The 13,335-nt window shown below is 57.6% G+C and overlaps 1 protein-coding gene across 1 annotated transcript; it reads left to right on the top strand.

Moving 5' to 3' along the window:
• Positions 1–3,785: 3,785 nt before the first annotated feature.
• On the top strand, positions 3,786–12,713 carry Scn2b (sodium voltage-gated channel beta subunit 2). Its single transcript, XM_048343919.1, has 4 exons — positions 3,786–4,048; positions 10,389–10,555; positions 11,232–11,442; positions 12,290–12,713. Exons 1-4 carry the CDS (start codon positions 3,979–3,981, stop codon positions 12,487–12,489), a joined length of 648 nt encoding a protein of 215 aa, XP_048199876.1. The 5' UTR covers positions 3,786–3,978; the 3' UTR covers positions 12,490–12,713.
• The last annotated feature ends 622 nt before the right edge of the window (positions 12,714–13,335 follow it).

The raw sequence follows: 13,335 nt of genomic DNA, 5'->3' as shown, positions 1-13,335 counted from the left end.
ACATGCCCGCGAATCACCCGGAAGTCTTGTTTAAAAAATGTAGGTTCTGGGGCTGGGGATATGTCCTAGTGGCAAGAGTGCCTGCCTCATATACATGAGGCCCTGGGTTCGATTCCCCAGCACCACATATACAGAAAATGGCCAGAAGGGGCGCTGTGGCTCAAGTGGCAGAGTGCTAGCCTTGAGCAAAAAGAAGCCAGGGACAGTGCTCAGGCCCAGAGTCCAAGCCCCAGGACTGGCCAAAAAAAAAAAAAAAAAAAAAGTAGGTTCTGCAATAATAACAGCAACGATAAAATAGTAGAGAGAACCATGGCTACGTCGAACACTGAGGAAAGGGAACCAAGCATCTCATGGGTGGGATTGGGAAGGAAGGAATGAAGGAAGGAGGGAATGGATGTTCCTAAACAAAAGAAACGTAAAGTACTTATCATTGGAAATGGCGAAAGCGGCTGTATTGTTAAAGACTGTATTGTTATAGACTTCATAAGCTATGTAGAGTAGAACGACAATTTTCATCATTGTGAATGTCAAAATGTATACTGTGAAATATATGTAATAACTCCCCCCAAAAGAAAAGAAATGTTAAAAAAAAGAGAAATGTACTTGCCTTACATATGAAACTGTAACCCCTCACTTCGACACTAAAGAAGGGGGAAAAAAATGTAGGTTCTGGGCCTGGTCCAGCAGCACATACCTATAACCTCAGCTTCTCAGGAGGCAAAAGTATGAGATCCTACTTCAAAGACAACTAAAGCAAAGAGGACTCGGGGTGTGGTAAAATGCCTACTAGAGAGGGGAGGCCATCAATTCAAACCTCAGTACCACCCAGAACAAATAAATGAATAAAATGCAGATTCTGGTCCCGTGGGCTTGGGCCGGGCCCTGTGACTCTTTATTTCTAGAGTTCCCGGACGTCAGCGGGGGGTGCTGGGGTGGGGATGGGGCGCCCCCTGTGTCTCCACAGTCACGCTCAGAGGCAAACATCTGGACATCAACTGGGCCATCCAAAGGCAAAAGGCAGCTGCTCTCCCTTGGATGATTTGTGGCTGTGCTTTTCGCAGCAGGGTCGGTAATTGAGTGCGGTCCAATACAATCTCCAGTGATAAAAGACACCAGGAAGCAATGCCAAAACCACAAGGCTTCACTCCTCCCCTGGAAAACAGGTGATCCTGGTGTCTTCAGCCTTCGAAACACCTCTTGACATTCCTGCTTCCCAGATTCACTAGCTCCTAGGAAAGGCTCAGTGTTTGGAAAGCCAGGTGGGCTACAGGGGGGTTCTCAAGCACTCTCCCCCGGTGTCTGCTGGACCCCTCCTCGGGCCCTCAATGGCTCCCACGGGCCCTGGGTCCTGGGAGTCTGGGTGGGGCTGGGGCAATTCTAAGTCTCCCTACTTCATTTCTCTGAGCCACACTCTGGAGAGAAGCATTAAGAACTTCTGGCCTCGTTTCTTGGCTCAAGTAACTACAAAATAGAAGCTTCTTGACGTAGGATGAGGGCAACTGAGCAAGGAAAGCAAGCCTCCCTCCTTCAGGAGCGCTTGACTGCCTTCAGCAAAAAGAAGAGGAGGCGGCGACAGCAAACCAAAAATCTCTGGTGCGCGCACTGGGCTGAGAAGTGTCTGCGGCAGCCGGGGCTGGCGCTTTTGCGGGGCTGCCGGGGTGGTGGAGACGGGGACCTGTGAGCCGCGGTCAGCGGAGGGCCCCTCCGGGCTGGGGAGGACACAGCTGGCTTGGCGAATCCTTCCCCGGGGTCTGCACCTTCTGTGGAGCAGCAGTCCCCAGCCAGAGCCTCCTGAAGGGAGAGACCCCTGGGGGTGATCTGTGCGGACTTGGGGGTGATCTGTGCGGATCTGGGGAGGGGACACGCAGGGGCCCTTAGCCCCGAGCCCTCGGTCCCCTGGCTCATCCCTGCCTACATGACTTTGCTCTCCCTGTCTCTTCCCCTTCCCTGTCCAGTGCCTCCGTTGCTCTGGGTGCCTCCTTGCAGTCTGTCACCCTCCCCCCAGCCCCCCCCCCCCCCGTGTTTGCTCTCAGCCAGGCACTGTGTGGGACCCCACATCCTCTCTCTGCACCTTCCTTTCGGCCATCAAACTGGGGGTCTTGTGGGGGGGGGCATTCCTGGTCTCCCGGTCTGGGTGGTGAGTGACGGAACGGGGAACGGGAGGAACACAGCTTCTCACGGCGATTCCAGCGCGGTTCCAGGCCCTCCGGGGTGGACATGGGAAAGTGGGGTGGTTTAACCCTGGGAGCGTCCAGTTCATCCTTGGCATTTCAAAAAGAAAGGCAGGAAGCTGGATCCTGGTAGCTCAAGCTTGTCAGGAGACAAAGCTCTGAGGACCTGGGTTCAAAGCCAACCCCGGGCAGGAAAATCCATGAGACTGTTATCCAACTAACTACTATAAAAAAAAAAAAAGTGGAGCTGTGGCTCAAAGTGGTAGAGCAGTGAGTGAAAGAGCTCAGGGACGGCACCCAGGCCCTGAGTTCAAGCCCCACAACTGACAAAAAAAAAAAAAAAAGAAAAGAAAGAAAGAAAAGAAAAGGTAGGAAGGAAAGGAAAAGGGGAACAGAAGGAAGGACAGAAGTCGACCCCAGGGTTAAGATTAAATTGAGATATCGGGCTGGGAATATGGCCTAGTGGCAAAAGTGCTTGCCTCGTATACATGAGGCCCTGGGTTCGATTCCTCAGCACCACATATATAGAAAATGGCCAGAAGTGGTGCTGTGGCTCAAGTGGTAGAGTGCTAGCCTTGAGCAAAAAGAAGCCAGGGACAGTGCTCAGGCCCTGAGTCCAAGCCCCAGGACTGGCCAAAAAAAATAAATAAATAAATTGAGATATCATGCCTGAATCCTAGCTTCTCAGGAGGCTGAGACAGAGAATCTCTTTGTTTGAAGCCAGTCTAAGTAGATACATTTTATCTCTCATAAATAAGCAAAAAGCCAGAAGCAGAGGTGTGGCTCAGTGGTAGAGTGCCAGCCCCGAGTTCAAAGCTCCTGTGTAAGCATTACACAAACACACAGAGTGAAAAGAAGTAACAGTAGACACTGCATGGGAACTAACTGCACAGAGTTAACGCCCCCTGAAGTATTGGTTGCTCCACAGGGAATCCCTGGCCCTTCCCAAACTCATGAGAACCCCCTGTTTTACTGGTGATACCACTTCCTACTCCACCTTTCTTCTTCTTCTTCTTCTTCTTCTTCTTCTTCTTCTTCTTCTTCTTCTTCTTCTTCTTCTTCTTCTTCTTCCTCCTCCTCCTCCTCCTCCTCCTCCTCCTCCTCCCCCTCCCCCCCTCCCCTCCCCCTCCCCCTCCCCTCCCCCTCCCCCTTCTCCTCCCCCTCTTTCTCCCCCTCCTCCTCCTCCTCCTCCTCTTCTTGTTTTTGTTGCTGGAATATTTTAAAGCAAACTTTGTATATCTTATCATTTCCTGCCTGGGCTGGTTTTGAACCATGATCCTCAGATCTTAACCTTCTGAGTAGCTGGGATTACAGGCGTGAGCTACCAGCGCCAACCTAGGGTGGTGTTAGAACTTCCCTGTTGCAGCAGCTTTGAAATAAATGGATTCCTCTAACAGTTATTTGAAATCCAAAAGCGATTCCAAGTGCGGTGGAAAGGCAAGATTTGAGTGAGTTCTTATTTCAGAGGGCAAAAATACGGCAACTTAGTTCTTTCCAGAAAGACTTTTCATGCCCTCCCACCTACTTTTTGAAATCCACTAACCACAATATTTCCTCCATCCCCCTCTTTTTCCCTCTCCTCTCTCTCCCTTACACACCCCCCCTCCACCTCTCTTTTTAGCAGCCACAGATAAGTCGGCCATATTAGAGAGATGGAAATAAAGCTTCCTTAATGTTGTGCATTTATCTCTGAAGTACACCTGTGCATTTTCTTTTTTTTTTTTTTAGCATCCACCCCTCCTCTCCCAGGTCCCGGGTCCCGGGTCTGTCACTCACCCTCTCCCCTGCCCGCCCTCCGTCTCTGAAAATGCCCAGGGACGCCTGGCTCCCTGGCCCCGCCGTCGGCCTCACGGGGCTCAGTCTCTTTTTCACTTTGGGTAAGTGACACCCGCGTCTGCATGCTGGCCCGCGGGCCGCAGCTGGGGGGGGGGGGGGAGGCGACCGAGCAGCCCTCCCGGTGCCCTTGGGGAGGGAGGGGCCGGACGCGGGGTCGGGGGGCTGTGATCCCGGGAGGGGAGTTTGCCGTGGGTTCCCCCCGCGTGGACCGGCGCGGGGTGGGGCGCGGCGCAGGGTGGGCTGCCCACAGAGCCTGGTGGAGGGTTTATTTTTGTTAGTTTTTAGCTGTCGTGGAGGTGGGACCTGGGGGCTAACTGCTTCTTCACAACAACCCCCTCCCCTTTCCTCCCCCCCCCCAAACCCCAACCACAAAAGCTTCTACCAGATTCTTGGGATCTGGTGGGTTGGCAGCCTCGCGTGGGGCGCTGGGTCGGCTTCTGGAGGCTCCGCTGGGCTGGGTGGTTGGGGTTTGTGGGTGCAGGCGGGGAGCCGGCTGAGGGGGAGTCTCTGAGGTGGGGTGGGGGGGACTTTGGGAGCTGGGCCTCGTGGCGAAAACACCCTTGAGTTGGGTTAGATGCAGCGGAGGAGGAGGACAGGGGTGGAGGGATCCAGGAGCACATCCCACCCCTGGGCTGCAGGAGGTGGTGGCCCCTAAAACCAGCCCCGAAGAGGGCCCCCCATGTCAGCTTCACAGTTGATCATTTAGAGGCTTGCCCCAGGGGCATTGGGTCAAGAAAGTTGTCTTTAAGCTTGCTTTATAGATAGTTTCATTCTTGCTCCTAAACGGATTCATTCCTGGGCAAGGGAGAGAGGGTCGCAGCCAAGGATTGTGGGTGGGAAAATAGGACAAGTCTGTCTGTCTGTCTGTCTGTCTGTCTGTCTGTCTGTCTCTAGTGGGTATTGGACAGAAGTACCAAACAGAGACCTGCAGGGCTTCTGGCCGCCCGCATAAACCTTTGCTGACTTATTTAGCATCTTGAACAACAGAATGGGAATGTTGGAATTGGACCTGGGTTTAAAGCCTCATTTGTCGCCTCCTTAACAGCGGTGGGCAAGTTACTGAGCTCTGCTCACTGGGGGTTGTCACCTGTCTGGTGTTCTCGTGACCTGACCCAGAGTGAGGACCAAGTGTGGGTCACCTTTCTACATGCTTTGCACCAACCAGGAAAACATGTCTGTTAGTCCTCGGCTTCTTGATTAAAATCGAACAGTAGGTGTCACGATTATTAGTGTGGCAGGAAGGAAGCAGCCACGGGGCAGTGACGACCGCAGGACTAGCCGAAGGCAAGCTGAGATTCGAACATCCCCATGCCTGATTTCGGCATGCTGTCTCAAACATGGGGCTCTACTGCCCCCAATGTTCTAGAAATGGAACGGCTGCGCTCGTGGTCATTGACCCAACCAAGCCTGGTACGGGTCGGAAGGGGGGAGGTGAGCGGCCTACTTGGAAGGAGCCAGAGCTGGAAACCGGGTCCCTTCCTTTCGGTGCTGGGGTGGGGGGCACCCTGGGGGAGGAAGCTGAAGCTTCGACAGACCTGAGGGAGGGAGGTGCAGGGATGGAGACCTTGCCCTTGAACTGTGACGTCACCTGCTCCTGGCCCTCAAGGCTAAAGGTTTCCTGGATGGGGTGGGGGGTGTGGGGGGGAACTTGGGTGGTTGTCATAGTATTGATCACCAAGATAGAAAGAAGTCTTAAATGCTGGGGGGTGTGTGTGTGAAGGGAAAAGGCGGGGGGGGGGGGCAGACGGCTGTGTCCATGACAGAGAGACTAGATTTTAGTTCGCAGTGCTCTGGATGCTCCCGAGTCTTTCTCAGGACCACTGGCTCTGCGGTCCGTGGCCTGGTCGCGGGTCCTGGGTGGTGTCTGGAACGTGGAACCCCGCGCCCTTCATCCCGGGCCACACTGCCGAGGGGGCACGGTTACAGGCAGCAAGCGAGAAATACCTGCCTTTCTGGCAACAGAATCCTACCAGGCACTTAGCGTGCGCCGTGTACCGTTCCACGTGCCAAGGATACCAGCTGAGCAAGAACGCGTTCCCCAGAGCCTCGGGAGGCCCACGGGCATGCGCACAGACAACAGCGATGCAACGCTGGAAGAGCCACAGTGACGCCGTGACAACGGTGATCAGAGCAACCAGCTTCTGCCAGGGACTGTGCGAGCTCTCTCTCCGCAGGAGGCCCTTCCCCCCCCACCCCCCCGCCGCAGCCCTCCGGCTGAAGTCCAGTTGTCCCTCGCCTTATAGATAAGGACGCTGAGGTGCGGGAAAGTTGGCTCTCTTGCCAAACATCCTAGAGCCCCGGTCTTGATCACCTGGCCATTCTATATGGAAGAGCTAGAAACCAGGCTGGGAGAGGACGGGGTGAGAATCACGTCTTTGGGGTCGCTACAGCCGGCGTCGAGGCCGCGGTGTGGGCTGCTCTGAGTCAGCCAAAGGGTCGAAAGCCACCTCTAGGAATGGGCCTTGGTCCTGACAGCAGAAGAGGGAGCCCCTGGAGTGGGGAACGGGGGGGGGGGGGCTGGGCAGGGAGGACTGAATGGCCAGACAGGCAGGGCAGGCCTTTCCTAGGAAGATGGGGAGGGACGTGGCTCCCCTGGGGGGCGGGGCGGTTCCAGGTACTGCCTAGGTAGAATCTTCAGCAAGAATAAAAGCAGTCTACCTTGTCGATTGCTGTAAGGTTGGAAAGAACTGAGGAGAATTAACTTCTGGTGTCTGCAAGTCGTAGTGTGGGTCAGAAGAGCCAATTTTCAGGATCTCTGCAAGATGGGCCAGTTGGAACAGCCTGTGGCGGGGTGGGGGGTGGGGGTGGGGTGCCTTGGAGAAGAGGGGCTGAGCTCGCACATGATACACGGAGCTCAGACCAGAAGCACGTCCTCTCGGCCTCTCTGTGGTCAGCGTTTCCTTCCTGTGAGTTCGGAGCCACAGATCCTGGTCTGGTCTCAGTTCGGGTCCAGGGAGGATTTTAGGAAGATGGCGGCTCCCCCATAAGGGGGATCCCTGCACGGAAAGAGGGGAGAGCTGGCAGACACGGGGCTGGACCTGCCTACGGGCCGCAGGAGACCTTGTTTCCTTTGATATCTTGAAATGACACCCGCTCTCCCCCAGCTTAGACCCTTCAGTCCTGTCTGGAAGCCAGGCAGCAGTTCAAATTCTAGCCTTTCTTTTCACTTACCAGCTGGGGACTTGGGCTGTTGGTTTGATTCCTTTGTACTCTATTTCCTCATCGGGGAAGGGTTGTTGTTAAAGGAGGTAACGTGGGCCTGAATTCACCTTCCCGAAGCAGCAGAACTTACCAAGAGACCAGGATTATGCTCAGAGCTCTGACCTTGAGCAATGTTTCCTGATTTAAATTTATTACTATTATTATTATTATTATTATTATTATTGGTTGTGGGGTTTGAATCAAGGCCTGGGCACTATCCCTGAGTTCTTTTGCTCAAGGCTAGCACTCTGCCACCGTGAGCCACAGCCCCACTTCTGGTTTTCTGGAGATTCATTGGAGATAAGAGTCTCACAGACTTCCCTGCCCAGGCTGGCTTTGAACGGTGATCCTCAGGTCTAGCCTCTTGAGTAGGTAGGATTAGAAGTGTGAACTACCTGCGTCTGCATCCTGATTTTTTTTTAAATGAGAGCCTAGACAGCTGGAAGGCCCGCGGCCTCCCTCCTGAGCCCCCGAGCCTCTGCTTGGGCTATAGGCTGAATCTTGGACTAACAGCCAGAAACTGTTACTGTGGTGTCAGCTTGGCCATATTCTTGGTGTCTCTCTTATGGCCCCTCTCAGTAGGTCTACAGCACCGGCTTCCTTTACTTTGCGGATCCCTTTCCTCTCTCTGCAGATGGGACGTGATGTTTGACCTCTACCACCACTAGAGGGCACACGTGTCCCTCCTGGTCCTCTGCAGGGCCGCATTGCACCTGCCGCTGGCTGGTCAAAAAGGGACTCCCAGTGCTCTTCCCTCTGACCCGGCAGAGCGCCAGCTGCTTCAAGATGAAGTGAATTATGTGTGGTGGGGGTGGGATGGGGGGTAGGGTCAAATCCAAACGGGGTGCTGCCCAGGGTTGCCGAGGTGGGCCCGAATCCCAGGGAAAGTAGAATGCAGAACGCTCTGAACCAGCCAGTGTTCACAGCGCGCTTTGATTTGGGGAAGAGGGCCTGGGGGCAGGGGGGAGGGCCTGGCAGGGGAAGGGGCTGGAAAGGCAGGGCCTTGCTGGGGCCGAAGGTAAGCTCAGGACACAGCTCTGCGAGCGCGCCTTCCCTCAGCCCTCTCGGCCTCTGCAGAGTGGGCGGCGCTGTGCCCCTCCTCCCGGCCTGGTGCTGTGCCAGGTGCTCTCAGACGGGATCTGAGAGAGCGGGGAAGGGAACTGGGCTTTGTTCCTCCTGGGGGGGGGAGGGCAGCCTTCCTGACGGGTGCTGCTCTCATGAACACTTGCAATATATAACTGGGGGCCTTGGCCCTGCAGGTCTGCACCCCCTGTCCTTCCAGGCGGGCTCAGAGCCCTTCAGAGCATCTCCGGGCCTGAATGCGTGCTCCTTGCTCTGGCCCCTCACCCACCGGGATGGGCCGGGCAGGAGGAGGCGCTGAGCAGGCTCTGCTTCCTCGGCTCCCAGGCTTGCGGGGCTGCTGCTTCCGGGTGGGGCCAGCAGCCTTGGGCAACCATGACGCTTGCAAACCAGGGGCCCTGCACGCCCCTCCCCGGGTCAGAGCCAGGGGGGTTGTGAGGCGTTGCTTGAGGGTCCCGGGTCCAAGGTGCCTTGAGGCCCCGAGACTCCCCCACCTCTCCTCCCCAACCCTGCCTGTTCCCAAGGAGAATTTAGGGTAACAGCAGACACCACTTGCTGAACATATTCTGCTTATTATAGTTATCCTACCAGCCCAGAGATGGGTGTCATCAGCTGCGTGTCGCGGAAGAGGAGGCTGAGGCTTGGAGAGGTGAAGGAGCTTCAGCCCACGTCCTCCCAGCTGACTGAGGTTGGGCTGAGCTGGAACCCAAGCGGCAGGAGGCTTCCTGCTGGCCTCCACCTCCATTCCCTTGTGGGCAGCCCTCATCCTCCCGGGCCGCCCGGCCCGCAGGCCCCCCCTCCCCCCCCCGGGGGGGATTCTGTATCCCACTTGGAAGAGCGCATCCAGCTCTGTGGTTTGGCCTTGTGGCCTGGTCCCTGCCTCCCTCTGACCTCCTCAGATGTCTGAAGGTCATTCCAACCTAGGGAGCTGGGCCGGTCGTGTTCCTGTTGTCTTGGAACCGGATTCTTTCAAGACTCTGAATGGCTTCCTCCCTCGCTTGGGCGCTGCCTGAATGCCATCCTCTGGGATTATCTTCCCCGGCCGCCCTGAGAACAGCAACTCCCGACAGGCCAACGGGAACCCTCCTAGCTACCTTCCTTCCTCTTCTTTGTTGCTGTCTGTCCTCCTCACCAAAATACAAGCCCCACCATGCAGTGACTCTATGTCATGGCCAACCCTCATGGTGACTACAGGGCTCGGACACAGTGCCTGGCACTGAGTGTCTGGTGGATGCTGTTCCTAGACTGGGGATAGAACTCAGCACCTCCTTCCTGCCTGGCACCCCCAGCCCGGTTGATCTTAAATTCATCTTTGGGGACGAGAACCTTGGAGTCAAGCCTAGAAATAGGGTCAGGAAGTGAGGTTGCCTGGTGGAACATTTAAGAAGGGGTTTTCCTGGCCCTGAAAATAGCTCATCCTTAAATGCCATGTCCTGTGCCCCCGCCTTCCTCCTCTAGACTCTGCCCCGCCTTACATTGAGGAAGACCTCTTGGTCTCCCCCAGTTCCGGCACCTGGGCCGGGGCTCACATCGGCCCCTCATCCAGGATTCCACGGAGCCTTTGGAGTCAGGTTCTTTGCTGTGGTGTTTCCAGGCCTGGAGGCTCCAGGATGTTCTCTGTCCTCACAGCTAATCAGTGGGTCCTGGGAGTGGTGCCTTTCCCAGGGCACCCTGCCCCTCTTACTGCTTGCCTACCCTCTTTCCTGCCCATCAGAGCAGGAAATGAAGGGGCTGGGCTCGTTATTAAAGACTTCTGATGGAGGGTTTTGGCCTAGCAAGGATGATTGGCAGTGGTAGAGAGTGGGGAAACTGAGGCACGCACCATGACGCCCCCTCGTTCGGTTGGCAAGTGGCCCTGACAGGACAGGGGCGAGGTCGACAGGATGCCCGGCCGGCTCTGTGGTCATCCGATTTGATCTCTCTCCACTCACATCTGTTCTTCATTCTCCTTGACCACGCCTGGCTCCCGATTTGCTCTGCTTCCCTGCCCACACCTCCTGACTAACTGCAGATGGGGGGGACCCAGCCCTGCGCTGCCTCCCTCCCTCCCTCCCTCCCTCCCTCGCGCCCTCCCTCCTCAGCTCATGGCTCTGTCTGCAGTGCCGTCCGGCCGGAGCATGGAAGTCACGGTCCCCACCACCCTCAGCATCATGAATGGCTCCGACGCGCGCCTGCCCTGCACCTTCAACTCCTGCTACACCGTGAACCACAAGCAGTTCTCCCTGAACTGGACTTACCAGGAGTGTAGTAACTGCTCTGAGGAGATGGTGAGTCCTGGTGTGTGTGTGTGGGGGGGGGGGACCGGAGCTCTGCAGCATCAAGTCCACCTTCCCCTCTCCTGTTCTGTCCTGGACACAGCCCCAGAGGACTCTGGGTAGGCTGCCTGCTCCAGAGACCCTTTGGTACCCAGGGTGTGCCTGGGTAGGCCTGGGTAGCCCTTCTAGGGGTAACTGCCTCTTGCTGGGTGAGAGGGCTTACGGGAGGATGTGTCCCCACGTGCTTTTAGCAGCTGCTTCCTCCTCCTCCTCCTCCTCCTCCTCCTCCTCCTCCTCCTCCTCCTCCTCCTCCTCCTCCTCCTCCTCCTCCTCCTCCTCCTCCTCCTCCTCCTCCTCCTCCTCCTCCTCCTCCTCCTCCTCCTCCTCCTCCTCCTCCTCCTCCTCCTCCTCCTCCTCCTCTGGCTGTTGTTGGTCATGAGGCTTGAACTCAAGGCATGGGCGCTGTCCCTGAGCTCCGTTTGCTCTGAGCCACAGCACCATTTCCACGTTTCTGGTGGCTGATTGGAGATGAGTCTCCCGCACTTTCCTGCCTGGGGCAGGCTTTGAGGCAAGAGCCTCGCATCTCAGCCTCCTGGGGAGGGAGGATTACAGGTGTGAGCCACTAGCCCTCGGCCCCTGTCGCTTCTGGGGCATCCAAACACCTTTCTTGTCCTCTGCTCTCCCCCAGTTTCTCCAGTTCCGAATGAAGATCATTAACTTGAAGCTGGACCGTTTCCAAGGCCGTCTGGAGTTCTCGGGGAACCCCAGCAAGTACGACGTGTCAGTGACGCTGAGAAGCGTGAGGCTGGAGGACGAGGGCATCTACAACTGCTATGTCATGAACCCTCCCGACCGGCACCGGGGCCACGGCAAGATCAACCTGCAGGTCCTCCTGGAAGGTGAGGGCCGGGGGCCGGGCTGAGGGGTCCCTGGACGTCCCCCACCTGGCCGGCCCGCTCAGGGCCGGGACGGAGGCAGGTGGAGCTGGGTCTTTCCTCGGGTCCTGAGGGTCCTTGGAATGGTCTGACTCTCGCGCGCCATCTTGGTCGTGGTACCGCGGCTTCTGCTGTCTGGGCGCTTACCCTAGCTCAGGCACGGGGCTGAGCACTCCGTGTGCCTTAACGCACTTTATCCTCTTCAACGCGCCCTCAGGGAGATACCGTGATTAGCCTCATTTGACAGATGAGGAAACCGAGGTGAGGGAGAAGCGGCTTGAGGTCGCGTGGTTCCGAACTCGCGTCGTCAGGACTCACACTTGGGTCTCTTTGGTCTTCAGAGGCCGTGCTGTTAACTGCTCCATCCTGCCGTCTCCTCCAGTGGTACTGGGGGGCGGGGGGTGCACTAGAGGCAGCTTGCTCGCTTGTCTTTTATTTTGTTGCTTGTTTCGGTTTTATTTTGGTGCCAGTACTGGGCCTTGAACTCAAGGCCTCACGTTCTCCCTTAGCTTTTCTTGCTCAAGGCTGGTGCTCGTCGGAGCCACACATCCATGTCTGGCTTTCTGATGATGATTAGCTGGAGCTAAGAGTCTTGCAGACGTTCCTCCATAAGCTGGCTTTGAACCGCAGTCCTCAGAGCTCAGCCTCCGAAGTAGCCAGGGTTACAGGTGGGGGCCGGCGGCGCCCGGCCTGGGTTTTGGTTCTGACTGGAGAAGAATCACGTCGGGACCTCTTCTAGTGTGGAAAAAGGGGGGTCACTTTCCCCACCTCCCGCGCTCAGGGTGGGGGTCCGCTTCTTTCCCCTCTCCAGCGCCCCCACAGCGGGACTCCACCGTGGCGGTGATCGTGGGGGCCTCCGTGGGGGGATTCCTGGCCGTGGTCATCCTGGTACTGATGGTGGTCAAGTGTGTGAGGAGGAAAAAAGAGCAGAAGCTGAGCACGGACGACCTGAAGACGGAGGAGGAGGGCAAGACGGACGGCGAGGGCAACGCGGACGACGGTGCCAAGTAACGGGCGCCCCCCCCCCGCGGCCCCTCCCCGTGCCCCGCCCCCGCCCCGCCCTGTACAGCGCCACCCTGCCTGCCCGCTCTCGGTGTGCTCATCTCCACACGGGGCTCAGGACCGACCCGGGGCCTCCGGAACCCCTCACTTTATGTCTCCCACCCTACACCAAGAGCGACCACCTCGTCCATCTGACAACTGCCATGGCACTCGTGGGGCCCTGGGGAGAGGAGAGGGGGCCCCCAGTCCCGGAGGGGAGGCGGGGGAGGGGGGCTCCCACAAAGACAGCGGGGGAGGGGGAGGCGTGGCGGGGGGAGGGGTCAGCCACGCAGCCTGTGCAGGGCTTGGTCTGGTGGTGGTTCTGGGGGGGTCCCGTGCTGAGGGGGGGGGGGGTCTGGAGCTGCCTGGGACGGCCTTGCTCTGGCCTCGCTGATCTCCTCTGGCTCCTCCAGGCCTACGTGGCGGGCGGGGCTGAGGCTGGCTGCCTGTCCTGCGTGGGGCGTGATCAAAGCCCGCCTGCGTTCCCGGAGCCCTGGAGGAAGGCGAGGGCTGTCACAGAGCTAGGCCCGAGCCTCGGGCACGGAGCCTAGCCATTCCCCTAGGAGGGTCGTGGTTTGCGGTTGGCTACTCATCACTCGGGATGTTGGGGGGCAGGACTGGGGGCGGGGGTGCCTCACCCCAGGGACTGTTCCAAAGTGGCTCAGGGACGGAGGGCTGGGAGTGTGGCCTCGTGCTATACCTTCTTCCACTGCTGGCCCCTCAGCCTGGGCCAAGATGGCCGAGGTTGAGCGTGCAGAGGTGGGGGGACCCAGGCTGGGCGGACCTGTGCGGCTGCCCTCAGCCCAGCGTCCGTGG

The sequence above is a fragment of the Perognathus longimembris genome, chromosome 3 (assembly GCF_023159225.1).
Source record: "Perognathus longimembris pacificus isolate PPM17 chromosome 3, ASM2315922v1, whole genome shotgun sequence".
Classification (NCBI taxonomy): domain Eukaryota; kingdom Metazoa; phylum Chordata; class Mammalia; order Rodentia; family Heteromyidae; genus Perognathus; species Perognathus longimembris.
Note: the sequence above shows the minus strand (reverse complement) of the source record. Positions and strands in the feature narration are given on the sequence as shown.

What these genes read in the sequence shown, in the direction of transcription:
- Scn2b (XM_048343919.1), top strand. Translation starts at nt 3,979, where the DNA reads ATGCCCAGGGACGCCTGGCTCCCTGGCCCCGCCGTCGGCCTCACGGGG. An exon ending in CAGTCTCTTTTTCACTTTGG is followed by an intron (nt 4,049 to 10,388) that starts GTAAGTGACACC and finishes CTCTGTCTGCAG; the next exon opens with TGCCGTCCGGCCGGAGCATG. An exon ending in GTAACTGCTCTGAGGAGATG is followed by an intron (nt 10,556 to 11,231) that starts GTGAGTCCTGGT and finishes GCTCTCCCCCAG; the next exon opens with TTTCTCCAGTTCCGAATGAA.